Source organism: Leopardus geoffroyi, chromosome C1, assembly GCF_018350155.1.
Source record: "Leopardus geoffroyi isolate Oge1 chromosome C1, O.geoffroyi_Oge1_pat1.0, whole genome shotgun sequence".
In the NCBI taxonomy this organism is placed as follows: domain Eukaryota; kingdom Metazoa; phylum Chordata; class Mammalia; order Carnivora; family Felidae; genus Leopardus; species Leopardus geoffroyi.
In genome coordinates this window covers 189,391,591-189,419,051 of record NC_059328.1, presented here as the reverse complement: position 1 = coordinate 189,419,051, position 27,461 = coordinate 189,391,591, and the positions used below count along the sequence as shown (strand labels likewise).

The 27,461-nt window shown below is 33.1% G+C and overlaps 1 protein-coding gene across 17 annotated transcripts in view; it reads right to left on the bottom strand.

Moving 5' to 3' along the window:
• Positions 1-172: 172 nt before the first annotated feature.
• Positions 173-27,461, bottom strand: part of NBEAL1 (neurobeachin like 1) — a 178,289-nt gene continuing 151,000 nt past the window's right edge. For 12 of the 17 annotated variants that reach the window (XM_045480816.1, XM_045480823.1, XM_045480813.1 and 9 more), the window contains 8 exons: positions 24,397-24,486; positions 18,730-18,839; positions 17,484-17,656; positions 16,391-16,485; positions 13,360-13,476; positions 12,760-12,921; positions 11,463-11,611; positions 7,588-9,858 (listed from right to left, as the gene is read on the bottom strand). In XM_045480816.1, coding sequence (XP_045336772.1) covers positions 9,585-9,858; positions 11,463-11,611; positions 12,760-12,921; positions 13,360-13,476; positions 16,391-16,485; positions 17,484-17,656; positions 18,730-18,839; positions 24,397-24,486 — 1,170 coding nt within the window. In that variant the 3' untranslated portion in view covers positions 7,588-9,584. Of the gene's footprint in view, positions 7,266-7,587; positions 9,859-11,462; positions 11,612-12,759; positions 12,922-13,359; positions 13,477-16,390; positions 16,486-17,483; positions 17,657-18,729; positions 18,840-24,396; positions 24,487-27,461 lie in introns of those variants that run through there. The other 5 variants (XM_045480827.1, XM_045480817.1, XM_045480826.1 and 2 more) reach the window with 1 other exon arrangement.

Here is a 27,461-nt window from a genome sequence, read left to right as displayed (position 1 = left end):
ATGACAAAAACTGGTCATTTAACATAATCTTTATCTTGTACACATAGGACTACAGAAGAGATTCTCAACGAAAGAAGCAGTGATTACTGCTTAACAAAAACTATTCAATCCCTTGCCCAAATAATTTAGCCATGGCTAAATTCTAATCAGACCATGAAGTGACAATTGCAGATAAACTGAAGAAAGTAACATCATTTTTTTATTTGATTTAAACCCATTTAATACACAAAGCTAATGTATTATGTACAAAATAAGTGTACATTCTTAAAAGCTGTTAGAATACAAATTTCCAAAGGACTAAAAAAAGTGCAAAATTCTCAATTATCTTCAATCATGCTATACAGAAACATATTAGCTCATATATACACACTGAAAAATTTAAAACAGCACTCAATGTAACAAAATAAAATATACAACTTATATATTTAATCTTAAAAGGATGAGGAAGGAAAGAATGTATTGCACCAAATTAACAGTAACTTCATTTTAATGAGAAGACTAATCAAAATTTACACATTTTTATTAAATCTAAAATTTTCTCAACTTTAAGACCACTTTTTTTGGCATACAAATATTAAGTCACAGTTTGCAGTCAATAATTAGATATAAATAAGCCTTGATATTCTTTCTCATGGTCAATTCCAGTAATACAAATGAGAAGGACCATTTTATGATAACTACACAACATTCTGAATTCCTTAAATATTTAAGTAGCAGCACAATTTGCAAGTGTTTTTTTTTTTTAAAACAAGTAATTCCGAATTTTCAGCTATTCTCCTTTATGTGCATATATATGCATTCAAGTCACTGTCACCATCTGTGATAACACTGAAATGTTCCTGTTTAATCTGGGTCCCAGAAAAACTGACATAAGAGACAAACATATATGTTTGATAGTTTTCTGTCTTAATCGATTCATTTCTGTAGCAAAGCATCTGATAGAAAAGGACTGTCTAGCTAGATCTCTGCTTACTTTTTGCTAATTGTTTTACTCCAACTATATAAAAAGCGTACAACTGGGGAAAAGAAAGCCATACTCCTTAAGAGTTTCTGAAGACAACAGAGCAGCCATACAGTTTTGTAACAGTTTTTCTTACATAAAGCTAACTATAAAATAAACAGTATCCAAAGATATTTTTGGTGATAGTATTTCTGAATCACAGAAAACAGTAAAATGCAGAATATGGAAGAAAAAGTCTAAAATGTAAAAGATCTTTGATAGTAAGATATTTGCTGTAATATGCCATAATTTTGGAAAAAGGTAGACACTATTATAAATATTTAAAAAAGCAATCAAAACCCCAGAGGAATAAATAGTTATTCTCTTTAATCCCTATATAAGAATTTAAGAGGCTGAATTTTTTCAGTTAAGTGTGACAACTGGTATCTCCTTACCAGAACCATTTTCTGAAGTATTTATTGATTAATATAATTTTAGCATTCTGAAGAGCAAAATGGCGGCCATCACAGATAAGTCCTTTTCCTTCAAAATGCAAGATGTGCATATGTTGAATTTGTAGGTTGAACCCCCTAAGTCTTAAAACACATTGCTTGGATGGTGTGGGAAATATTTCCAAGGGAAGGAACATAAAAAATAGCATTTTAATATTACCTAGTTAATACACTGGCTATCAGAGAACCTCTGGTTTTAATACATATTAAGTTGAAAGATATTATTGCCAAAATAAAATTTTAAAACGTCCACTTGGAATAAGACTTTTAAAGTTTTTATTTAAAACAATAAAATATAATTTTATTTTTCAACCCTACCTAAATCCTAACTTGTTTTTTGTTCTCAAATTACAATGCTACATTGGAATAAGGAGATAATCATTTTGTATGTTCAAAAATAGTTATAAATTTTAAATAATGTGACACCCATTATAAGTGAAAACACACACACAAACACACCCCAAACTCCATTAATAGTCAACTTTGAAAACTGAATGGGTAATTCTTTCAATGACATAACTGTGCTGTTGTTAGTGTTATTATGGTAATATTTACAAAGTAAGTTTCCAAGGAAACATTAAAACCATACCACAGAAAACAAATGTTAGATTAGTAACTTTCTACTTGTTCCTTTGAATTCTCAGTTCTTAAGATTATAGGCATTAAGACAAAAGTAAACACAGTTGATTTCTGTCCTTTTATTTTTTACTACAGCCATTTGCTTCATAGGTCCAAATCCTGTTTAGAAATCACCCACATGTGAGATAACCTAAGATATGTCTGATGATTTATACAATCTAACCAAAAAATGTATAATATAGCCACTTTTACACAGGTTCTTATCCTGAAGAAAATCACGTAACTCCTATATCTAGGATGGCCTTATACTTTTAATGTAGAAAATTGCATTGTTTCCAATATTATGCCTAAATATCTTAAATGTCAATGCTTTATTTTCTGAAATACTAGGACTTTTTATATGAAAAAAATTAAAGATTATTCCATAAAGTCATCAGAAGTACTTAGGGAATATATATACCCAATGCTTTTTAATTAGAAAAATTATATCATTTCCTTTAAGGCTATAAGAGATCCAATTGTATTTTTAAACCTAGCATTTTGTAAATCATGCTTTTTATTGATACTTGAAAATGTTACCAAATTCAAATATGCAAAAATATTCACTAACAGTCACTAGGAACTAATATAAGCAAACAGCATAGTATCTTTTTTGTTGGAACCACTATTAGTTAGAATATTCAAATATGACAGGTTTGAAGAAAATTATAAGAATGATGCAACTGAAAAGGAAATTTGGTTGTTGTGGTGGCAAGCAAAATGAAGATAGGAAAGCCATTCCAAGCACATTTTAGACAAAATGTTTCCAAGGACAAAGATTAAACCTAGTTTCATATAAGCCTGTGAATATGCAATGATTCCTAAAAATGGATGGATATAATTTCTATAGCAGAAAATATTTTAAGACAACATATAAATTCTGGGATAATTTTTTTTTGTACCAAGAGATTCAGAAAGTCCAGAACAGTGCCTAAACTTCTGTGTGTGTGTGTGTGTGTGTGTGTGTGTGTCTGTCTATCTATCTATCTTCATGGACAAGTCTGATCTACAATCTCAGCGAAGAAACACTGGCTTAGAAAATGCTGGATTCAAATTAAAGAACTAAAGTTGTGGCCAACATTTTAACAATATTGAAATGATGACTGGTAACACTGTACTGTTGTTGCAACAATGTCATCAGAAAAAGCACCACCAGGACTCTGATACAGAAAAACTCTTCAGAACAATGTTCTGGGTGGGATCAAATTTAAAGCAAAGCAAATGCTGGGTACATACGATAAACGAATTAGGCAAAAAAGAATACTGAGAGTGGATATTTGTTGAGAGTGATAAATATTTAAGATTGCCTACTTACTGGGAAAGAACAGAGTCAGTGGATGAAAGGAACAGTAAATTAGGACAAGCTAGGAGTCTGGCTGATAGAGGAAAACAAAGGATTAGATTTAGAAAAGAAAAATAATTTATTTCATTTCTTATATCAAAAATTACATCCTACAGACAGGTTTAAGAATTAATGGAAGACAAATTTACTGATGTATTTGAAGAGACCAACCTTCACTCACCCGTACACATACCCTATGATAGTACATATTATCTAATATTTATGTTTAATATAGTCCATGTACTTGCATCTTTTCATTGGAAAGGTGATAAAGACAATGCTACTCATTTCGTGAAAGTAAATATATAAAAGGAGTTAACCTCTTTAAATTTAACTAGAAGATTTTCATGAGTGATTTCTTTAGTCACAATATAAAATACACTTCAGGACAAAGGCCATGTGTCGATCATCATTAAATAAAAATCTGGTATTCAAGTTAAAATTTTCTCTGCTTACTCCTATTCAAGTAAAATATAAAAAAAAATCTTAGCTTAAGATTTAACTTTCAAATCTGAATTCTAATTAATTATGAGGGTACACTTATTGCTTCAGAAATGTAAAAGTAACTTTCAATACCAGTCTCTTAAGGATAATTGTTGTATGCCTAACAGAAAAAAAGGAAGCCTCACTGATGTTTCTTGCTGATGACACATGAATATCTGGCATTTTTCTCTCTGACAAAAGGCTGTGACCTAAAAAAAAAACCACTGTGACCTAATGGAAGTTAATAGATAGACACTTAATAATAGCTGACACAAGCTTTCTAGGCTTAAAAAGATTTTAAACCAACTGGACAAGCTTTATTTTTATATACTTTTCTAATTCCCATGCCCTGATCTATTTTTCCTTCTCTCCTCCAATTTTATCTAAGTAATGACAGAATACTGATTGGAGAGTTGAAAATTTGCTTTATTTTCTAAATGAACACAGGTATTATATGCTTTAATATTTTAAATCTCACTTTCTAAAAGTAAAATCATTATTTTAGTATAAACCTCTTCCTATCACAGGATGCTGAGATTTTTATTTCCATCATTATTACCAGTGTCAAGAAACAAAAGCAGATGAAAGTTTCTTTAGACAACAAACTTCATAGCAGCCAAGTTGAGATACTGTATTTATCAACTGAAATGTCTACTTGTTATTCCATTTTCATCACACTGTTGTTCACTTCTCCCATTATATAAGCAGAAACCGTTTCTATGGATAACATCTAAATACACCAGAATCCCCAAAGTATATCTTTTCAGTGATTTTATCTGGTCATTTTTTGAATTAATTCAGTGGGCTACACTGTTTAAAAGAGGTTTATATTATTCAACTAATGGTTCTACTGTATTTGTTTAATAAAGTTAACTTCCATTCCTTTAGACTGTTGCTAGTATTATCAGATTTTCCTCAAAATCCTACATTTTTGGCTTTCACTTTTTTGGAAAAAGTAATATAAGGAAGAATTCCATAGCTCTAAACATCTATTGTTAGTCTAGGTAGGATATTTATTTTACTGTGAACAAAGGGTCTTCTATTTGTGATATAAAATGAATACTGCTTGTTTGGTTCTTCAATCTAAAAAGCAGCAAAGTAAAACACCATAAATTTAGGAATTTTTCCCTGGTAATTTTAAAACATCATAAATTTAGGAATTTTTCCCTAATAATTTCAGTTAAACTTCTTTGTAACTTTCCAAAATAATTCTAAAACCATTATTAAGTAACCTTAAAAATAAAGAAGGCAACACTATACCACAGTCAATGGATAAGTAAGCAAAAGAAAAATTTCCGAAGTTTTGATTCAGAAAAGTTTTTTTAAAAATTAACATTTAAAATACCCCAAATCAATCGTGTTGGTTTTGCTGACTTGAAACCTTCTAAAAAATGTAATAGAAAAAATAAAATGAAATAAATAGAAGCAATAAATTCAATAAATCATAATTATCTTTACTGATTTGAGACATTTTCATCACAAATTCCTGAAACCCTTAAAAAGGAAATCTTCACATTTACATGTGCTCTATTTTATACTTGCTGCACCAGTTTGTTTCAGTGTTACTTATCTAAAACATGGTTTTTTGTTTTTGTTTTCACTGAATAAAACAGATGATTTTAAATAATTGTAAAGAAAATTCTTCTATAAATTTTTATTAGTCCTGACTTGAACAGATCATATCTATTCAAAAAGCTTCCCTAAACAGAATCCTTTACTTCTCATAAATTTTTTACTCATTCATAGAATTATAAAGAAAAGGGCAATAGATACTGGGGGCAACAGAAGAATTGCAGAGGGAAAGGTTCTCAAAGATTCCATGGAGAAGAGAATTGGATGTAAGGAAATCTATGATTTGTGGAATAAAAAGGAATATTATTTTGTAAGAAGCTATTATTATCTTTTTTCCCCCTTCTGATTAGAAACCCCTTTATGAAAGCCACACACTCACTCACTCCTGAAAAAAAAAAACTGCAGTTAACACACAGAATTTCCACACAATTTCAGGGGATTCATATATTACCCCAAACCCGTGGTATCTCAGATTAAGGACACTTGTAGTTGTAAAAGCTCTCTGACCTAACTCAAAAGGATGACCTTATAAAAGCACTAGGCTTATCAACCACTTTGAATTCCAAAATAAATTTATCAGCATTTTACTTTAAAATTTCGAACAGTAAAACATAATGTAACACTTAACTATGTATAATAAAATTAATTATAATCTTAAAAGGTATACATAACATGAAATAGAAATGTGTCTTTAACAATTACTATGTCTAAGTGACTACTTTAATGATGCATTATCTTTTTAATTCATGTATCAATCACATGGAAGTTCTAGGTAAAAATGTTAATGTATTTGGGTATCATTGCTAACACTTCTAATTATTGGGGAAACACAGTATTTGCTTAGTAAAGAATAAACCAAGAAATTTTGAACTTTGCAGATAATAAACTATGCTACTTAAAGGATCCAACTGTCAAAATTATAATCAGCATTTTTCCTTAATTATACTACTAATGAAATACACCTGCAAAATATATCTCAGCTTCTCTTATTCCTACTCAACCTTTATTATTTAAGCATATAATAATACATTTCAATAAGTTCTCATTAGTAATATGCTAGCAGTAGTGGAATGACCCAATGTACCGGTTTCAATAGTCTTATAGTCAACTTATCATGAAAACCTGGAATTTACACTGAGTTTTGAAAATCTAAGTGTGCAACAGATGCCTTTAAAATATTACCTCCAATCAGGAGTTCCATAAATAAACTGATATATTTTTAAATATGGTGGTCAGTAAATAGGAAAATGATTAACTAAAGAATATATTAAAAGCCATGTCTCTCAACTGTCCCATCATCTGTACTATTTTATTAGAAATACCTTAAATTTTGTTGTTTGGAATAATAAGGGAATCATATGGTATTTCTTAATTTTTTAGAAGTTTTTTTTTTTTTTAATGGATCTAATGATCTTTAGGAATGAACCACAAATCTAATTCAAATGTATGTTTTCAAATCCACCTTAGTGTAGACCAATAATTAGTCAATACAACTGGATTTAATATTAACCAGAAATTAAAGTGGCTAATAATACAACCTATGCCTTTATACACATTGCATATTCAATTTTGATAATCCCTAAATGATTTTCAGTGATAAAAGCCCTGAAACATTCAGATAGTTGAGAGATGTGGTTAAAGTGACGAAGCAATAAATCAAGTTTCAGTTATCCATGACAGAAGATGGAAATAGTAATCACTTGGAATCTTGAGTATTATATTCAGTTTCTCCAGCTGAAATCTGGCTGAGCCGCTTGCTAGATCCCCACAATTTTCGAGAAAGCTGACCTGAACGCATCTGTTTAAGGTAATCCAGAGAAATGAACAACAGATGTGATTAAGAAAAAAAGAAAGAAAAAAAAGAAGTGAGACTGATATATAAGACACTGATTTTGTAGGATGCAGAATGTAAGAATGTAAGTTTTGTTAGCAGAATCATTCATATTAACATTTTAATGATTCTTGATTAATAATAATTAAAGAAAGGCTTCTCTATACCAATTGTCTTTCAACTGAGAAAGGTCTAATGCCAATGTGTAAATTTTAAAATTAAATGTCCCAGTTTGTCCAAATTATCAGTCCTTTTCTTTATAAATTAAAGAAATATATTTCACAGTTCATTAAAATAATCTTCTGAATTTTACTTTAGCTAATAAGACACATAATTTTGAGGATTTTCTCCTTTTATATTTAAAGTACTATTGATGCTAATCACAAGGATAATAAGAAAGTACAATAATGTTCTGATGGAAACAAAATAATTTTAGAGTATTTTGATATAAGAATTTCAAAAAATGACATTTAGCAACAAAATGATAAAATATAATTTAGAGAACAAGTATAGCATAAGCTCTCTGAAGGTGAGAATCACATTTGTTCACCATTAAATTTGTACCATCTAGCACGCTTCTCAGCACATAACAATTATTAATTAAATATTAATCCAATCGGTAAATAAATGCCCCTCTAAAAGTGCTTATAATTCTAGGTAAGGCAAAAAAGAATCCATGTGGGACACATTTCTCAAACTAACAATATGACTTGTTGGAATTACTTTCCCAAGTATAATCTATTTTTTATTTCTCTGCCAGCCTTTTTTAATGGTTACCCTTCTCTAGGGTACATTTATTAAAGGGATAAAAAAAAAAAAACCAAGCCTCATGCAAAGACACTTTAGCATGCTTGTTTTGCATTTTCATTTTCAGAAACATTATTTCCATTAATCTATTATCACTTTACCATAAGATTAATAAATATGAATTTCATACTGACAGTGTAATATACAAAACTGATACATGGCTTAAAGTACACATTAATCAAGACTTTGATCTTTTATGATAAATTTAGATCTTTACATAAAGATCTTTTCATAACTAAAGCTTTAATCATACTGTCATATGGAATTATATCTTAATTATGCAAGATTCTAAGTATTTGATTATGTACTAAAGTAGATCCATACTGCAACTGATACATCCAAAGATGTAAAACAGATAAAAAATACTTTTATTCCAAATCTGCACACAATTCAGATTCTATGTGTTGTAGACTACATAAAACTTTCAAGAAGGACAAAAAACTTACTTAATAAACAGTACAAAACACTGATTTAAGCCTACAAAATGAAGTTGCTTAGGCGTTTTTGTTCCAATCGATTTTTAAAAGAAAAGTGTGTGCACATAATGGTCACTTCATATAAAAAAATTCAGTAAAATCAGAAACTGAAAAATTACTTAAGGTGGGGAGATGCAGGCAAATTTAAAGGACACTTGAGTAATCCACAGAAAGTGAAACATACTCAAAGAGAAGAAATGCCTAAAATGTTTTAAATGTAAGTGAAATACCAAGATACAGACTTGCTGACATTCTGTGGGGGACTGTTACAACTGAAGGTAAATGGTGCAATCACTTTAATTTAATAAGACCTCTCTTTTGTTATAATAATATCCTGAACAGGTATAAGAACTGATGAAAACTTAGCAAAAAGGTTCCTATGATCCGTGGTAGATTTATTAAAAGCAGTGACACTGTGTTATTCACTAATGACTTCTCTTGAAACAACTACTACAGATGCCATATTTTATTTTAGATTTCTCAGAAAAGACTGATAGTATCAATAAAAATTGATAATGCTTAATTTGACTCTATGTAATACAATTAACTTTCTAACAGAATCACTATATTACTTGGAGTATAGCCACCAACTTTTCTAAGAAACAGTATCAGATTTATGATATCTGAATGTTCAGTAATTGATAAACCACTGGCAAATAAATTTACAGTAACTACAGGAAACTCACCGAGAATTAGGATATTATATGGGGATATCTGTAGTTCCAAGTAAAAAAATGATGCTTTTACAAAAGGATAATTGACATACAGTCATACTGGTATTTATTGAAATTAAAGTAAATAGTTTTATTGTTTGAGCCTGTATTTAATTTTTTATAAAGGCTCTTATTTATTAAAAATCCAAGTCGTGTCTTGAATCTAGATTTGGAAAGACAGAAAATAAAAGAACTTTCTTATTCATTTAGAGGACAGAAACTGTCAAATGTATGCCTTCAATTTAAGCATAATATAAACATCACTCTTGAATACTAGCTTTATCGCCTTTTCATTTACTGCCCTTTGAAAAATCAAATTTGGTTAATTTGTTCATCCATAATGGAGACTTCTGATTCAGCTGGAACAAAGGAGAACCAAAGGAATCCCCAATAGTACGGGAAAAGAAGTTCTTGATGCTATGTTTTACCTCAGCTGGCTTGCCAACACCCACTACAATCAATTTGCCATCTTCTAATCCTACAAGAATATGGCTGTATTCTTTGGTTACACAAACACAGTGGATAGGCATCCGCATGGCTAATGGATTCATGCTGAGATTCAAACTAGAAAAGAAAGAAAACACACACACATAATTACATGGATACATAACGTATTCATGGAATTTAATACCTGGAAGATAATTTAATGATCACCTGGTTCTCCATTCTAATTTTACAGATGTGTAACTTAGATTCAGAAAGGTTGAATGGCTCACACAAGGGCCTACATTATAGCATTACTTAAAATACTTAATCTATCTTTTCTCATTCTCAACATCTGTTTTTCTTCTAACTATATATACAACCAAATATATATATTTTTTCTTCTAACCAAAATCTTCTCACTAAAAGATTTTCATCTTGTTGATTAAAAAGCTAAAACAGTGTGCATGTGTTGGGGGGTAAGGTCAATAAAATCGGTCTATTTGCCTTGTCTTAGAAGATATATGTATAAATATATAATATAAAATAATACATAATATTTAAAACCATAAATATATGGTTATGATATAAAAACATAACTCAACTATGGAAAATATCCATGGCTTTTAGGATTACAGAATGAAGAATCCTCTGAAGTACATACTGTGTTTAGACTAACCTGCTACAAGATCTCATTCATTTTCCTGATTTGAGATTCTCTTAATAATACCCTGAGTAAAACAAAATGTTGGAAAGATATGATTCAAATAGGGATTCAGTGCTCTTCCACAGGAGAAAGAATGACAAAAATGAGAAGGGACATACAAAAACAGGGATGGGTGTTGGTACAGAAATGATTCTGACATGAATGTGGTAGGATAGAGCACAATGGATCAGGAAATGATTTATAAGAAAGGTTTGGGGGGAAAAAAAAGAAAAGAAAAGAAAGGCTTGGAAGGGGCCAAGATAGTTTCAGTAGTGTAAATAAGCCACAATAAATTTTTTAAAAATGGAAGAAAAGAATGTATTTGGGCATAACAAATACAAATACAGGAAATAACAGTGCTTTGTATACATAAACTAGTAAATACGAAGAATACAGAGCTCAAAAACGTATCCACTATTTAAACATCCTTTCCCTTCACTTTAATAACAAGACTCCCCACCCATTTTACACACACATACACACAATCATGAACACATACATTAGCCTTAAAAATACCTTAGTTTGTTTTACCGCAATTAAAAAAAAAATTAAACCCTAACTTTAGTTTGTAAAAATTCAAACTATAATTGAACAAATTTCCAAATCCATAATTGAGGCTTGGCACTATGAAATTTTTTTTCTGTTTTTTAAAAAATTTTACTTGTGGTAAAATACACGTAACAGAAAATATCCTACATTTTAAAAATGTACATCTATATTTCACTTACTAATCCAGAAATTCTTTAGCTTTCTCAATTTTTTTCAGAGTTATCAAAAAAAAGACATGTTCATAATAAATGATAAACCAAAAGATTAGAAATCTTTGATTCCTGATTTCCACTCTAGGCTGAAAGTATTACTACTTTTTCTTTTCCTTTTTTTTTTTTTAAGATTTTATTTTTAAGTAATCTATACAAACAATGTAGGGCTTGAACACACAACCCCAAGATCAAGAGTCGCATGCTCCATCAAGTGAGCCAGCCAGGTGCCCTATTACCACCTTTTCTTAAGTGAGATTTCAACAATTCTTTTTATTTACCTGTGGAGATCTCTTATGGACAGGAAACCTTGTAAACTGCCCGTGATAATGTGTTCTCCAGTGATACACAGATCTGATATTTGTTCTGTCAGGACTTGAGACCCTAAATATTTGCCATTTACAGAAAACAGATGTAGTGCACTCTTATCCTATAAAGATTAGATGAAAATAATTTAATGATCTCAAAATTTAATGATTTAATGATTTCAAATTTAATGTTGAAATAAACATACAGTTATGTATAAGAGAGTGTGTAGACACTATTATTAAAGTGATTTTAAATCAGAAATAATTTCATACTTTAAGAAAATATTTAATAACTAAATAATTGCTAAGTAAACAATATTAAACAGGAACTCTCACCCCTCCAAAAGAATTAAAACCTCATCCAGTCTAAAAAACCCCGCATTCTTAACATAAAACAAAAAGATTCTCTTAACTTTTTTTAAAGCTATAAGGTTTTTTTTTTTAATTTTTATTTAACGTTTATTTATTTTTGAGAAACAGAGACAGAGAACGAGCAGGGGAGGGGCAGAGAGAGAGGGAGACATAGAATCTGAAGCAGACTCCAGGCTCTCAGCTGTCAGCACAGAGACTGACATGGAGCTCGAACCCATGACCTGTGAGATCATGACCTGAGGTAAAGTCAGTTGCTTAATTGACTGAGCCACCTAGGTGCTCCCCCCTCCCTTTTTTTTTGAGAAAGAGGGAGAGAGAGGGAGCATGTGTGGGGGAAGGGCAGAGAAAGAGGTAGACAGAGAATCTGAAGCAGGCTCCAGGCTCTGAGCTGTCAGCACAGAGCCCGATGCAGGGCTCGAGCTCACGAACCATGAGATCATGACCCGAGCTGAAGTCAGACACTTAACTGACCAAGCCACCTGGGTGCCCCTGTAAGTTTTTTTTTTTTTTTTTTAACTTTTTAAGTAATCTCTACACCCAATGTGGGGCTCAAACTCACATCCCTGAGATCAAGGGTCTCATGTTCTATCAACTGAGCCAGCCAGGTGCCCCAAGATTCTCTTAGTTTTTAAATAGCTTTATCATGGAAAGAAAAATAAACATAATTCATGGCTTGTTTTTTCATACCCAGGCTGTGCAAAAAGAATTTAATTTGGTTATAATTTCCACTTAAGTTTATGAAGTCCCACATAATCAGAAATTCTTTTTGAAATCATGTATTATATAAGTCCATATAAATCCCTAAAACAAAATAATATCTCATAAATACAGTATAATATGGAAAGGAAAAGATGGGCTTATAGATAGTCTAGCCCTACTGTATGAAACTGTTATATACCTTGAGATTGGTCTTTTCTTCAATGCTGGAATAGATGACAATATGTCCTTCCCAAGATATCGCCAAATTAGGAACAGTGAGGAGTAGAGAACTCTCGCAAGGTGGTCGTAAAGTCCTCATGTACTGACCTTTCTGAATGGTATGTATAATCACAGTGCCATCCTACACAGAAAATATTAGAATATGAAAAAAAGAAACAGAACAACACAAAAAGAAAGAGGGCCAGATAAATAAATACAGGAAAGGAACTTAGAAAATGATTATTCTACCAAGGCACATGTACCTTAGGAAAAATTTCAATCTTGAAATTTGAAATAGTCTTTTATTTCATAAAATGCCCTCTTTCCTTAACTTATAAGACCAATAAAATCCCAAAATAGAATCCAGTCTGTTTAAGTTTCTTCTTTCTGGATTAATCCTACTTCTGCAAGTCATACACAAACAATAAAGAATTTCTATGCTTTTACCAATTCTAGAAAAAAAATTATTTTTCCAATTTTAGCATATGTGCTTCTAAAGCAAGCATGAAAAGAATTTAAATTTAAATATTGTTTCACAATTTGTAGAAAAAACTAGCATTTCTTAAAGGTGAAATCTTACCCTTGATCCTGACACTGCCATGTCAAGTTCAGTGCTGATGCCAACACTCAATACCTCATCAGTGTGTCCATACAGAATCTGAAAGGGTTTCGATGCTAAGCCCACGGGAACACCTCCCTAGAGTTAAAACATAGAAACAAAGGTAATTTTCCAGTCGGCTATTTTCTACAAAAAGGCTTATACTATATTTAAATTGTCTAATCGCAAATGAATATTGCAAAACAAGTTCTTACTACTGCATCTATTTATAGTAGTATTCATTCTTGTGTTTTTCCTTGGATTCCTAAATTATTCCTGGAGAATTCCCAAATTCTCAGCCCCTTTTGAGGCTCTAAAACTTAAGCAGGCCCAGGCTCTGAGCTGTTGGCATAAAGCCTGACATGGGGTTTGAACTCACAAACTGTGAGATCATGACCTCAGACGAAGTCAGACACATAACTGACTGAGGCACCAAGGTGCTCCATATGGTTTTATTATAGGAATTCCAGAATGGTTCAAGCCTAGGAGAATTTTCAACATAATACATTAAGAGAAAATAAGAGAAAAACTATAAATTAAAAGAAGACAAACTGTGAAAAATAGCTAAAAAGGACATTATGGGAACTACTAGCAAAATTAGAACATGAACTGTGGATTAGATAACTATATATATTATATATTGTATAGGTGTTCTGATTTTGATAGCCAAACTGTGATTATATATAAGAATGACTTGTTCTTAGAAAATATACACTAAAGTGTTTAGGGGTAAACGAACACAGTATCTTTACTGAGAGAGAGAGAGAGGGCAAGGGCAAAGGGAGAGAGACAAAGGATCCAAAACAAGATCCGTGCTGAGAGCAGAGAGGCTGATGTGAGGCTCAAACCCACAAACCACAAGATCATGACCTGAGCCAAAGTCGGAAGCTTAACTGACTGAGCCATCCAGAGGCCCCAATATCTACAACTTTTAAATTGTTAAAAAAAAAAAAAAAAAAAGATGCTGGGAGCGAAAGACATTAGGAGAGAATAATAAGACAAATGCAAAAATGTACTATTTTTGTAACTTTTCTGTAAACTACTAAAAAGCTACCAAAAGAAAAAAAAATCAGAAGGAAAGTAACTACTTAAATATCAAAAAAAAAAAAACCCACAACCCAACAGCAATGTATGGTGAAACGCAACAGCAAATGGTATACTAAATGGCACAATGGTGAAGGCACTTTCATCAAAATCAGACATAAGACAGGGATTCTCACTATAATTTTCTTACTCTATTACACTAGCTAATAATGTAATAAGATAAAATGAAATCATTTTATTGGAATCATTATATTGGAAAAGATAAAGACATCCACTTTTACTTTCAGATCACATGATTATATATCTTATCTACTTTGTTATCAGAAAACCTAAAAGATACTAATAATTATAAGAGCTGGATAAGAAGATTTGGTAAACCAATTAGATAACTGTATAGAAATCAATAGCTTTTTTTTATACTAGCCATAATCATTTAGAGTAAAAGTGATTTAGGGGTGCCTGGGTGGATAGGTTGGTGGTTAAGCATCTGACTCTTGATTTCAGCTCAAGTCATGATCTCACAGTTCATGAGACTGAGCCCTGTGCACTGGGCTCTGTGCTGATAGTGAAGAGCCGTTTCGGGATTCCCTCTCTCCTGTCTCTCTGCCCCTCCTCCAGCTTGTGTGTGCTCTCTCTCAAAATCAAAAAGAAGTAAAAGTGACTTAAAAAAGTCCCTTCAAAATAGTAATAATACAATAATCAGAAATAAACTTAAATAGGGGTGCTGGGGTAGGAGACACCGGTTAAGCGTCTAACTCTTGACCTTGGCTCAGGTCATGATCTCATGGTTCGTGAGCTTGAGCCTCACATTGGGCTCTGTGCTGACAGTGCAGACAGAGCCTGCTTGAAATTCTCTGTCCCTCTCTCTGCCCTACCCCACTCCTGCTCTGTCAAAATAAACTTAAAAAAATTTTTTTTTAAAGAAATAAACATAAACAAGTACAGAACCTAATGGAAAAAAATAATTAAAAGATTTTGTTGAAAAACATTAAAAAAAGAACAGAAACAAATATGGAAAGACATGTCCTATTTCTGGATAGGAATGATTATAAAAATGCCAATGCATACCAAATTAATATATAAATTAAATATAATTTCATCAAGACTAAGAGATTTGTGAGGAAGATATGGTTAAAATATTTTTTAAGTTCATATGGAAGAATAAATACTAATATAAGACTAGCTGAGAACATTTTTTTAAGGAAACATAGCAAGAGGAGATTTGTTTTACCAAATATTAAAATGAAAATATTTTGGTGTTGCTATAGAAACAAAATGGCGAATCTAGAAGAAGATCCAATTCAGTAGGTAGTCATTTATGCTGGCATAAATGACTTTCCACTGAAAGTAAACATAATAATACATTTTAATATTCTATATTATTATAGAATATATATTACATACTCTATATATTCTATCATATGTATCTATTTTTTTTTTAGTTTATCTTTCTTTTTGACAGAGAGAGACAGAGCACAAGCAGGGGAGGGGCAGAGAGAGAAGAGAGGGAGACACAGAATTTAAAGCAGGCTCCAGGCTCTGAGCGGTCAGTACAGAGTCCGATGCGGGGCTTGAACCCACAAACTGCGAGATCATGACCTGTGCTGAAGTCGGACGCTTAACCGACTGAACCAACCAGGCGCCCCTATCATATATATCTATATATTACATATATAATACTCTTATTCTCTATTATAAAAAGAAAAATTAATTACCAAAGGATTGAAGATTAAAATGTTAAAAAAAAAAAAAGTTAAGAAAAATATTATAAGAAAATTTTTAGGTAATTATTTTAATAAATTTGAAGTAGAAGAAAGCCTGTCAAGTAGAAAATCTAAAAGCCATAAAAAAGACACTTTACTTCCTTGAAGCAACATCATAATGAGTATAATATGGCTGATAAAAATTATAAATCTGTAATTTCTAGTAGTCCCACCAGAAAGGAAGATTATTTAAATGTGTAACTAACCTGTTGTATTATTTGCCATATCATACATGTAGTGTCTCTCGAACCAGAAATCAAATGTATTCCACAATAATCTGTAGCTAAACAAGTAACAATATCTGTAAGAAGAAAGGAATTACAAAAAAATGAAATGGCATGGTTTTGCTGGAACAGAACTAAAAGGGCAATTTTAGTTCATGGTCAAACTATTACTAAATTGGTTGTTCTAGCAGGAGAAATGTAGGAACGGCAATGGAAAAGCACTGGGGAAGAATAACACAGGAAACAAGCATTTCTAAACTCATGTAGAGGATCTTTCTTTGAGGTCACCCAGCTTTGAGAGTTAAGAGTACACACGGGGCAGGGAAATGTCCATCAGAGTCCTGCCAGTGGGTTAGGAGGCTTGAAATGGATCCCCAGGTAGTTTTGATAGGCCTCTCTGCTCTCTTACTCTCTCATCCCCATTTACCTTCTACTCCCATTAAGAACTGAAATCCTGTGGAATATATGCCCCTAATCAAAAAAGTACATATTACACTGCAAATTCACACAATATAAAATACATTTCTACTAAAAGGTAAAAACCTGAGCTAAGTGGCATCTCAGGAGCCACTGGTACAGAATTAGTAGCAGACTCCCATTTCCCTTTTGTAATAGGTTTATCAGGAGGAAATCTACACCATGTCTTATTCTTATACCAAAATGAACAGCCTAAGAAGTACCAGGTTAAACCGCATTCAATAATTTACCTCTTTCATGCCTAACTATTAACTAAGTAATAGGGCAGGTGATGTCTTCTTCAACAACGACAGATTTTTTTTTTAAGTTTTGTCTTAAAATTCTTACCTGTATCAACCAATTTTTTTAAAAAAGGCTTAGCCTAACATCTTTCAGATACTATGAAGCTGTATTTAATTTATATGGTATTTAGTATACCCCAAAACATTAAATACTCTTAAAGAAAGCATATAATGTTCATAACATTGCTCTATCAAAAAAAAGTTCACTCAGCTTCAAAGGTAAATACTAATGTTTTTTATAAGGAGGATGTACTACTTTTGTAGTTAGAAGACACAGGGAAACTTTGCTTTTTTGGGAGAAAAAAGTCAACACTTACCCATGTGTCTAATATTGTGTGAGATAGTTTTGCCTTTTGTAAGTGACATCACTTGAATGCTATTATCCCAGTGTCCAGCACTGAAAAGCAACTTTGCATCATGTGATACTATGAATAGCTTAGAAGTTATTTCCAGCCCTGGAGCAAAAGGACCATTCATACTACGCTGAGTTCTGTAAACATAATTAAATATTAGACTTTTCCATAAAAGACCATTTACACTGATATCAACTATTTTTTAAATCTCTTTAAAAAAGAAATAAAAATAAATCTCAACTGTTCAATTGAAATGACCATTAGTGAATGATAAAGATTTTCAGAAAAAATTAATCTTATTCATATTTTTCATCAAATAAAAATATACATAATAATCTCAAGGGTTAAGCTAAAGAAGTTGAGACTGGTGAAGGTGTGAAAAAGATTTAAATCTTGTCTTTCAAAGCCAATTTAGTAAGATTGTCGATTCTGTAAAATGTAGTATCAAACTATTAAGCACAAGAAGGATATGACAGGATGAGGAACTGGAAATCAACTCAAACCAGAAATCTACCTCATAAGCAGTTAAATGTGTATCGAACAATATTCATGAAGATAATTCTTCACTCAAACCAAAGCAAGCATGTTGGTTTTATCTGTTTCCCAGTGAACTAACTGTGAACTCAGTCAACCCAGATTTTGCAGAAAGATACAAAGAAGTGATTGCACTTTAGCGTGCATACAGAGAATGAGGGCCAATTCTCACAGTTCAGCTCTAGAATTTTATTATTCAATATCAATATGCTGAAGGTATGCTTTGTGCCAAACACAAAGAGTACTAAGACCTATGTGGGATAAGAAGGAAAAAAGACATTGCTCCTAATAAACAGCTCAAATAACTCTGAGTAAGGGAAACATCACTTTAACTTAAAATGTAACCTTTGGATACTTAACAAATTAAGGTAAATAATAAATTCTTCTTATATAAACACATAAGGCTTATTTATAAACAACACTGTACAATAAAAATAAAATTAAGCCTCAAAATTATTGCTAATAATTTGTTTCCCTATGATATTATATAAGTTGTTTTATCCTTAAAGCAGTATCAAGTCAGGAAGAGGGAAAGAACAAAAGACAGAAGGAGAGAGAGAAGAAAATCTGGAGGTCTACTGTATTACTATCAAAATGACACCAATCAATCTAGTTGTTTTTTCTGGCAATAAGGTACCAGCTGCACCTGTTTTGCTTTAAATGTTCATTTACTTACTTTGGATTTGTCACAGTTTGATCTTTGATGAATGTAAAGTAATTAGAAATGTTTCTGTCATAAGGCAGCCATCCATGGGTTCCAACAACATAATTCATGCTTACTGTTATCTGGAAGAGAACATATGAAGACAAATATGAAATAAAAGATTAAAGAAAGCAGCACAGAATAACCAAATGCTCACATGATGTTAGCATTTATCATTTAGGGAGTAATGTGGGATTGTGTACTTAAAACACAAAATTCATTAGTCCTTTTTAAGATTTATTTTTAAGTAACCTCTGAACTCCACGTGGGGCTTGAAATCACAGCCCCAAGATCAAGAGTCACATGCTTTGCCAAATGAGCCAGCCAGGCATCCCTCATTAATTACATCTTAATTCTTAAAAAGGGTAGTCTTAATACTAATAAAGTCTTAAGTCTAATAAAGTCTTAAAATGGAAAAGGTCATTTCTTATTTTTATCTTTTATGTTATTGCAAGAAAAACTGTCCAATGAATGTTTCTTTAGTGAGAGAATTTTCGTCATTTCTCAAACTGTATTAGCATTTTAGTTGGCAGTCAGAAGAAATTAAGGGTCAAGTCTTACCATAAAAATACGACATATTATATATAATTTAGAACATAAATCAGAAGTACAATTTATGACAAATTGTTAAGAAGTTCTCTCATCTTAGTGACAGTAAGAGTGAACGTTGTTTTAAAAATGAAAAACTGGGGTGCCTGGGTGGCTCAGTCGGATGAACGGCCGACTTCGGCTCAGGTCATGATCTCGTGGTCTGTGAGTTCGAGCCCCGCGTCAGGCTCTGTGCTGACAGCTCGGAGCCTGGAGCCTGTTTCAGATTCTGCGTCTCCCTCTCTGTGACCCTCCCCCGTTCATGCTTTGTCTCTCTCTGTCCCAAAAATAAATAAACGTTGGAAAAAAAAAATTAAAAAAAAAAAAAAACAAAAAACAAAAAATGAAAAATGAAAAACTTTCCCCCCCCTTGACTATAAAACAGATTAAAAAAAAGATAACTTAAAGAAATGCAGGTATTAAAGGTGAAATCATAAGGATTCCATCATTGAAAAGCACTTTCATTTTCTTTTGTTTATCTTTCTAGATGTTTTCCTAAACAAACACACAATATGCGTAATTAGAAAGATAAGTCTAATTCTGGAATCTCTACTGTTCACTATGCTATACTCTGTTTTTACAATTTGTACCTGACAAAATGAGAATAAGACATACCTAAGTTTGGTCCATGTGCCTGTCCCAGATCCAAGAGCCTTTACTTGCTAGTTCTATGACTTCGAGCAAATTACCTTTCTTTTTTTAAGATTTATTTATTTTTGGGGTGCCTGGGTGGCTTAGTTGGTTGAGTGTCCAACTTCAGCTCAGGTCATGATCTCATGGTCTGTGGGTTCAAACCCTGTGTTGAGCTCTGTGCTGACAGCTCAGAGCCTGGAGCCTGCTTCCAATTCTGTGTCTCCCTCTCTCTCTGTCCCCTAGCCCCCGCTCATGTTCTCCCTCTCTCTCTCTCAAAAATAAACATTAAAACAAAAAGATTTATTTATATTTGAGACAGCGAGCACAAATGGGAAGGGCCAGATAGAGAGGGACTGAAGACCCTAAGTGGGCTCTGTGCTGACAGCAGTGAGCCTGATGCAGGGCTTGAATTCACGAACCATGAGATCATGACCTCAACCAAAGTCTGACGCTCAACTGACTGAGCCACCCAGGTGCCCCTGAGCAAATCAGCTATGAATTTTAGTTTCTAAACTATAGGAAGGAAATAATAATGGTGCCCATCTAACAGGATTATTAGTGCCCATCTAACAGGATTAAATTACAAACTTCGTGTAAACTACTCACTAACATCTCCCACATCTATACCTTCCTCAATTCTGTATTACTTCTCATTTTTATTACTTATACTGCCTTATGATATATTGTAATATCTAATAAGATGTTACATCCTATTTTTCTGGTATAAAATTTTCTGGTATTAGGACACCTGGATGGTTCAGTCAGTTTAACGTGTGATTTTGGTTCAGGTCATGATCTCACAGTCCATGAGTTCAAGCCCCGCGTCGGGCTCTATGCTGTCAGCTCAGAGCCTGGAGCCTGCTTGGGATTCTGTATCTCCCTCTCTCTCTGCCCCTTCCCCAATCGTGCGCGCGTGCTCTCTCTCTCTCTCTCTCTCAAAAATGAATGTGGAAAAAAAGATTAAAAAAATAAAAATAATAAAATGTTCTAGTATTTTCACATCAGAATTACAGCTAACTACTTGAACATTGCTATGAAACTAGAAGAAAACCACAAGAAACACATCTGGAAAGACCACAAATACATGAAGGCTAAATAACATGCTACTAGGCAATGAATAAGTCAACCAGGAAATAAAAGAAGAAATTTAAAAAATACATGGAAACAACTGAAAATGAAAATACAACAGTCCAAAACCTCTGGGATCCAGCAAAAGTGGTCCTAAAAGGGAAGTACAAAGTAATACAGGCCTACCTCAAGAAATAAGATCATTTATATAAATAATAAGAATCTAACCTTATACCTAAAGGAGCTAGAAAAAGAACAGTAAATGAATCCTAAAGCAAGCAGAAGAGGTGAAATAATAGATTAGAGCAGAAATAAAAGATATAGAAACTAAAAAAAACAATAGAACAGATCAATGAAAACAGGAGCTGGTTATTTGAAAAAATTAATTGATAAACCTGTAGTCATACTATTCAAAAAGAAAAGAGAAAAGACTCAAATAAAATCACAAATGAGAGAGGAGAAATAACAACCAACATCACAGCAATACAAACAATTATAAGAGAATATTGTGAAAAACTATACCCCAACAAACTGGATGATCTGGAAGAAACAGATAAATTCCTAGAAACATATAAATTACCAAAACCGAAACAGGAAGAAACAGAAAATTTGAACAGACTAATAACCAGCAAAGAAACTGAATCAGTAACAAAAATAACTCCCAACAAACAAAAAAACCCATGACCAGATGGCTTCACAGGCAAATTCTACTAAATATTTAAAAAAGAGTTAATACCTATTCTTTTCAAACTATTCTAAAAAACAGAAAAAGATGAACAACTTAACTTCATTCTATGAGGCCAGCATTATCCTAATCGCAAAACCAAATAAAGATACCATATAAAAGAGAAATATAGGCCAATATCCCTGATGAACATAGATGCAAAAGTTCTTTAAAAAATACTAGCAAACCAGGGGCGCCTGGGTGGCGCAGTCGGTTAAGCGTCCGACTTCAGCCAGGTCACGATCTCGCGGTCTGTGAGTTCGAGCCCCGCGTCAGGCTCTGGGCTGATGGCTCAGAGCCTGGAGCCTGCTTCCGATTCTGTGTCTCTCTCTCTCTGCCCCTCCCCTGTTCATGCTCTGTCTCTCTCTGTCCCAAAAATAAATAAACGTTGAAAAAAAAAAATTTAAAAAATACTAGCAAACCAGATCCAACAGAACATTAAAAAAAAACATTCACCACAATCAAGCTGGATATTCTTGGGTTGCAAAGGTGGCTCAATATTCACAAATCAACCAACATTATACATCACATTAATAAAAGAAAGGAAAAGAACCATATGATCATTTCAATAGATGCAGGAAAAGCATTTGGCAAAGGACAACATCTATTTATGATAAAAATAAATGGAAAGATATTCCATGCTCATGGATTGGAAGAAAAAATATTTTTAAAAAGTCATACTACTCAAAGCAACCTACAGTTTTAATGCAATCCCTATCAAAATGTCAACATCATGTTTTCACAGAACTAGAACAAACAATCCTCAAATTTTTATGGAAACACAAAAGAGAAAAGCAAAGCTGGAGTCATCACAATTTCAGACTTCTAGTTATATTACAAAGCTGTAGTAATCAAAATAGTATGGTACTGGTACAAAATAGACCCACAGATCAATAGAACAGAACAGAAAACCCAGAAATGAACCCACAACTATATGGTCAACTCATCTTTGATAATGCAGGAAAGAATATCCAATGGGAAGAAGAATGTCTCTTCAGCAAATGGTATTGGGAAAACTGGACAGCTACATGCAAAAGAATAAAATGGGACTACCTTCTTATAGCATACACAAAAGTAAATTCAAAATGGGTTAAAGACTTAAATGTGAAACCTGAAACCATAAAAATCCCACAGGAGAACACAGACAGTAACTTCTTTGACATTGGCCACAGCAACTTCTTTCTAGATATGTCTCCCGAGACAAGGGGAGCAAAAGCAAAAATAAATTATTGGGACTTCATCAAAATAAAAAGCTTCTGCACAGCAAAGGAAACAATCAACAAAACTAAAAGGCAACCTATGGAATGGGAGAGGATATTTGCCAAGAACATATCTCATAAAGGTTAGTATCCAAAATATATGAAGAACTTAATAAAATGGAACACTAAAAACACCAAATAAACCAATTAAAAAATGGGCAGAAGACATGAATAGACATTTTTCCAAAGAAGATATACAGATGGCCAACAGACACATGAAATGCTCAACATTACTTATCATCAGGGAAATGCAAATCAAAACTACAATGAATTATTACCTCACACTTGTCAGAATGGCTAAAATCAACAACACAAGAAACAAGAGGTGTTGGTGAAGATGTGGAAAAGGGGGACCTCCTGCACTGTTGGTGGGAATGTAAACTGGTATGGCCACTCTGAAAACAGTATGAAGTTTCCTCAAAAAGATAAAAATAGGACTACCCTGCCATCCAGCAACCACACTACTAGGTATTTATCCAAAGAATACAAAAGTATTAACACAAAGGGATACAAGCACCCTGATGTTTATAGCAGCATTATCTACATACCATAACCAAATTATGGAAATAGCCTAAATGTCCATCAACTGATGAATGGATAATGATGGAATATTATTCAGCCATAAAAAAGAATGCAATCTTGCCATCTACAAAGACATGGATGGAGCTAGAGAGTATTATGCTAGGTGAAATAAGTTAGAGAAAGACAAATACCACATGATTTCACTCATATGTGGCATATAAAAAACCAAAGAGCAAAGGGGGAGAAACAGATAGAGGGAGAGAGGCAAACCAAGAAACTATGGAGACCAAACTGATGGTTAGCAGAAGGGAGAGGAGTGGGGAGATGAGTGAAATAGGTGATGGGGATTAAGGAGTATACTTGTTGTGATGAGCATTGGGTGATGTACACAATACTATATTATACACCTGAAACTAGTAGTATACTCTATGTTAACTAACCGGAATTTAAATGAAAACTTAAAAAAATTTTTTGACTCTAAAAATTGACCAAAAGCAAAAAATAAATCAAGACACATTGACAGAAAAAAAAAAGTGTATTACAGTTAACTACTTGAAATAAAAGCTGTGTATCTAGAAGATACATTTTTTATACTCAGTTAAAATAATTCCATAAAAATTGTCTTTATTATTTAAAAAGTCGGAGTGTGAGTGGGGGAGGGGCAGAGAGAAAGGGAGACACAGAATCTGAAGGGCTCCAACTCACGAGCAGTGAGATCACGACCTGAGCTGAAGTTGGGACACTTAACTGACTGAGCCACCCAGATGCCCCATATTTTCTCAATTTTTTTGATGAGTTGTAATGTATACAAACATAGCAGTGAGAAAAAGCCATAAATCTACTTACCAGTAACTCAGGACTGCCTTGAGACATAAAAGAGCGAGACTGATTTTTGGGGACAATGGCCTTTATTAGTGGAATACCATCACTAATTCCCTATAAAATAAAAGACGGAGGCTTAGTGGCTGGTTCTGTTATCTTTATTAGTTACAAGTTATTGAAAACTTCTATTTCTTTAAACAAGAATGAACCCGGTAATACAGCATTTTACTCTATCAAAACATATCATTTAATTAAAATGTAGGAAAGGAGAATTACTATGCTGTACTCTTGAAACTAATATAACAGTGTGTGTTAAATGTACTTTAATTCTTTAAAAAGGCTAAAAAATGTAGGAGGAATTATATACCATGTTTGGATGGCATACTTGAAACTTCTCAAACCCATCATTTTCTTGTATTCTACTACTTCACTGTGAAAAAGATGCAGATTTCAAGGAGTATCAACCATTTAAACAGCCAGTGATTTAGAATCTTTCCTTTTCCCTTGCCATACTGGCATTAATATAAAGTAGAAAATATAGACCATATAAGAGTACATTGCTCAAATAAGTCAAATGAGACAACTGGTTATATTCTATAGAATTTCCTTTTGGGTTTAACTTTCAAAACACAGATCTATCCCATTAACTGAGGCAATCTCTGTAAGCTGTAACAATAGGACGAGAAAATAAAGAGTTCTCAGAAAATTGGCATTTATCTTATATAATGTGAAATGGAACAATGATTTGAATTAAGTTTTGTGACAGTAGTTCATAAATTATACCTAACATTTATTAGGTAAATTATAACTTAATATTATTGGGTATATACTATGTACCAGGTGCTATTCTAAGAGCCTCATATGAATAATCAATGATAAACTATAAAAAGTTAGTGCCTATCTTTTCTCTTCACTCTGTAGATCAAGAAAAGAACTTACATTTGAACAAGCATAAATGAAAATGGTGTCTGAAGAAAACTATTTATTAGGCCCTTGCTTTCACTGCTACCTGTTTTCTTCACCATTTTAACTAGGAAGAGATGACCTATAGAGACCTTTTTTCATATGAATGAGTGGGGAAATATCTTCCCCTATGATGATGTAAAGGGATTAACAAATTATTAGTACCCAAGGATATTTATTGTGTTTTTTATCCTGCTCCAGATACTGGTCCCGAGGATAGCTACCCTGTGACACAGTGGGTACAGAGAGGGACAGATGTCACTGCAGTTGCAAATGCAACTTGGAATGTATTATTCTATAAAAACAAAGTTGCAAATGATTAGACATGGTGAAATCATTTTATCACCATTGCATAATAAATATAGTATTACATGTCCATCAGATTGTAGGATAAATAGGGTTTTATGGGTTGCCCTATGTCTCCAATATGCAGTGGAGAGTTAACACAGAAAGGACTGAGACAGCTCTTTTTAATTTTTTTTATTTTTTTAAATGTTTGTTTATTTTTGAGAGAGAGCGAGACAGAGCGCTAGTGGGGGAGAGGCAGAGAAAGAGGGAGACACAGAATCTGAAGTAGGTTCCAGGCTCCAAGCTGTCAGCACAGAGCCTGATGCAGGGTTCAAACTCACGAACCTCAAGATCATGACCTGAGCCAAAGTTGGACACTTTGACTGAGCCACCCAGCCATCCTGAGACAGCTCTCCTTAGAAAGGCCTTCTTGTAAGGTCGGCCCTTGGCTGGTATCTGGGAACTTGGTGGGCAGAGTTCCTTACACTGATATAAAACTTGTCTTCAATGATACAAGTGGCTCATTATTTCTAGATTATTTGTGCAAACAATATGGCTTGTGCTGAAGATGTGCTTTTGTACTTGGAGTCTAGAATTTTAGCATGTGCTAAGCAGAGGTTACTCATGTTACCAGCCTCCAATAAAAACCCTGGGTGTTGGGGTGCCTGGCTGGTTAAGTTGGTAGAGCATGTGACTCTTTATCTCACAGTTGTCAGTTCTAGTCCCACAATGGGTGTAGAGATTACTTAAAAATAAAGTCTAAAACAAAACAGAACAAAACACAACACCTGCCCTGGGTGGGGAGTCTTTAATGAGCTTTCCTGGTAGACAAATTTGTTTTCACATTTCATTACCGGTAGAATTAAGCACATCTTATGTGACTCTACTGGGATAGGATTAATTCTTGGATGCTTGTACCTGGTTTCCCCTGCACTCCACCCAATGTGCCTTTGCCCTTTGTTGATGTTGTTTTGTATCCTTTCACTGTAATAAATTTTAGCTGTGAGTATAATAATAGGTTGAATCCTGTGAGTCTTTCTAGCAAATCACCAAACCTGAGGGTGGTCTTGGGGACCCAGAACACATCTGGGAATTAGTCATCATCTTTTTTTTTTTTTTTTAGTAAGCTCTTTGCCCAACGTGGGACCTGAACTCATGACCCCAAGATCAAGAGTCCCATGCCCCACCAACTGAGCCAGCCAGGTGCCCCAAATTAGTCATCATTTCTAAGTACTGTTTCTATTTATGCTGAATTTCAGGCAACTGACTTAGATACTTTGGGAAAACAACTGATTCTGGGGAGTTTGTATTATTAAACACTAAATAACTATCTCATTAAACATGAATTTAAGAAAGGAGTGACAAAGATTAATTATGAAGTGCTTTCACAGACATGTGAAAACATTTACGTTAAAATACCAGAGCTTACTACAACATTGTTCATTTGAGTAAAAGTCAGTTTAAAGCTAACTATAACAAACTTAAAATTTGTTATACCAAATTATCAAAAAATTCTTTAAAGACTTCCCATGGTACTGAACCTAAGAAACACATTATAATGATGCTCTGGTGCAGGGTTTGACAAACTAGGCCTATGGTTGAAGTCCTGCCTACCACATGTTTTATAGGTTGTAAGTTGAGAATGGTTTTTAATTTTTACTTTTTTTTTTTTTTAACGTTTATGCATTTTTGAGAGACAGAGAGAGACAGGGCATGAGCGGTAAAGGGGCAGAGAGAGGGAGACACAGAATCTGAAACAAGCTCCAGGCTCTGAGCTCTCAGCACAGAGCCTGATGCGGGGCTTGAACTCACGCACCGTGAGATCACAACCTGAGCTG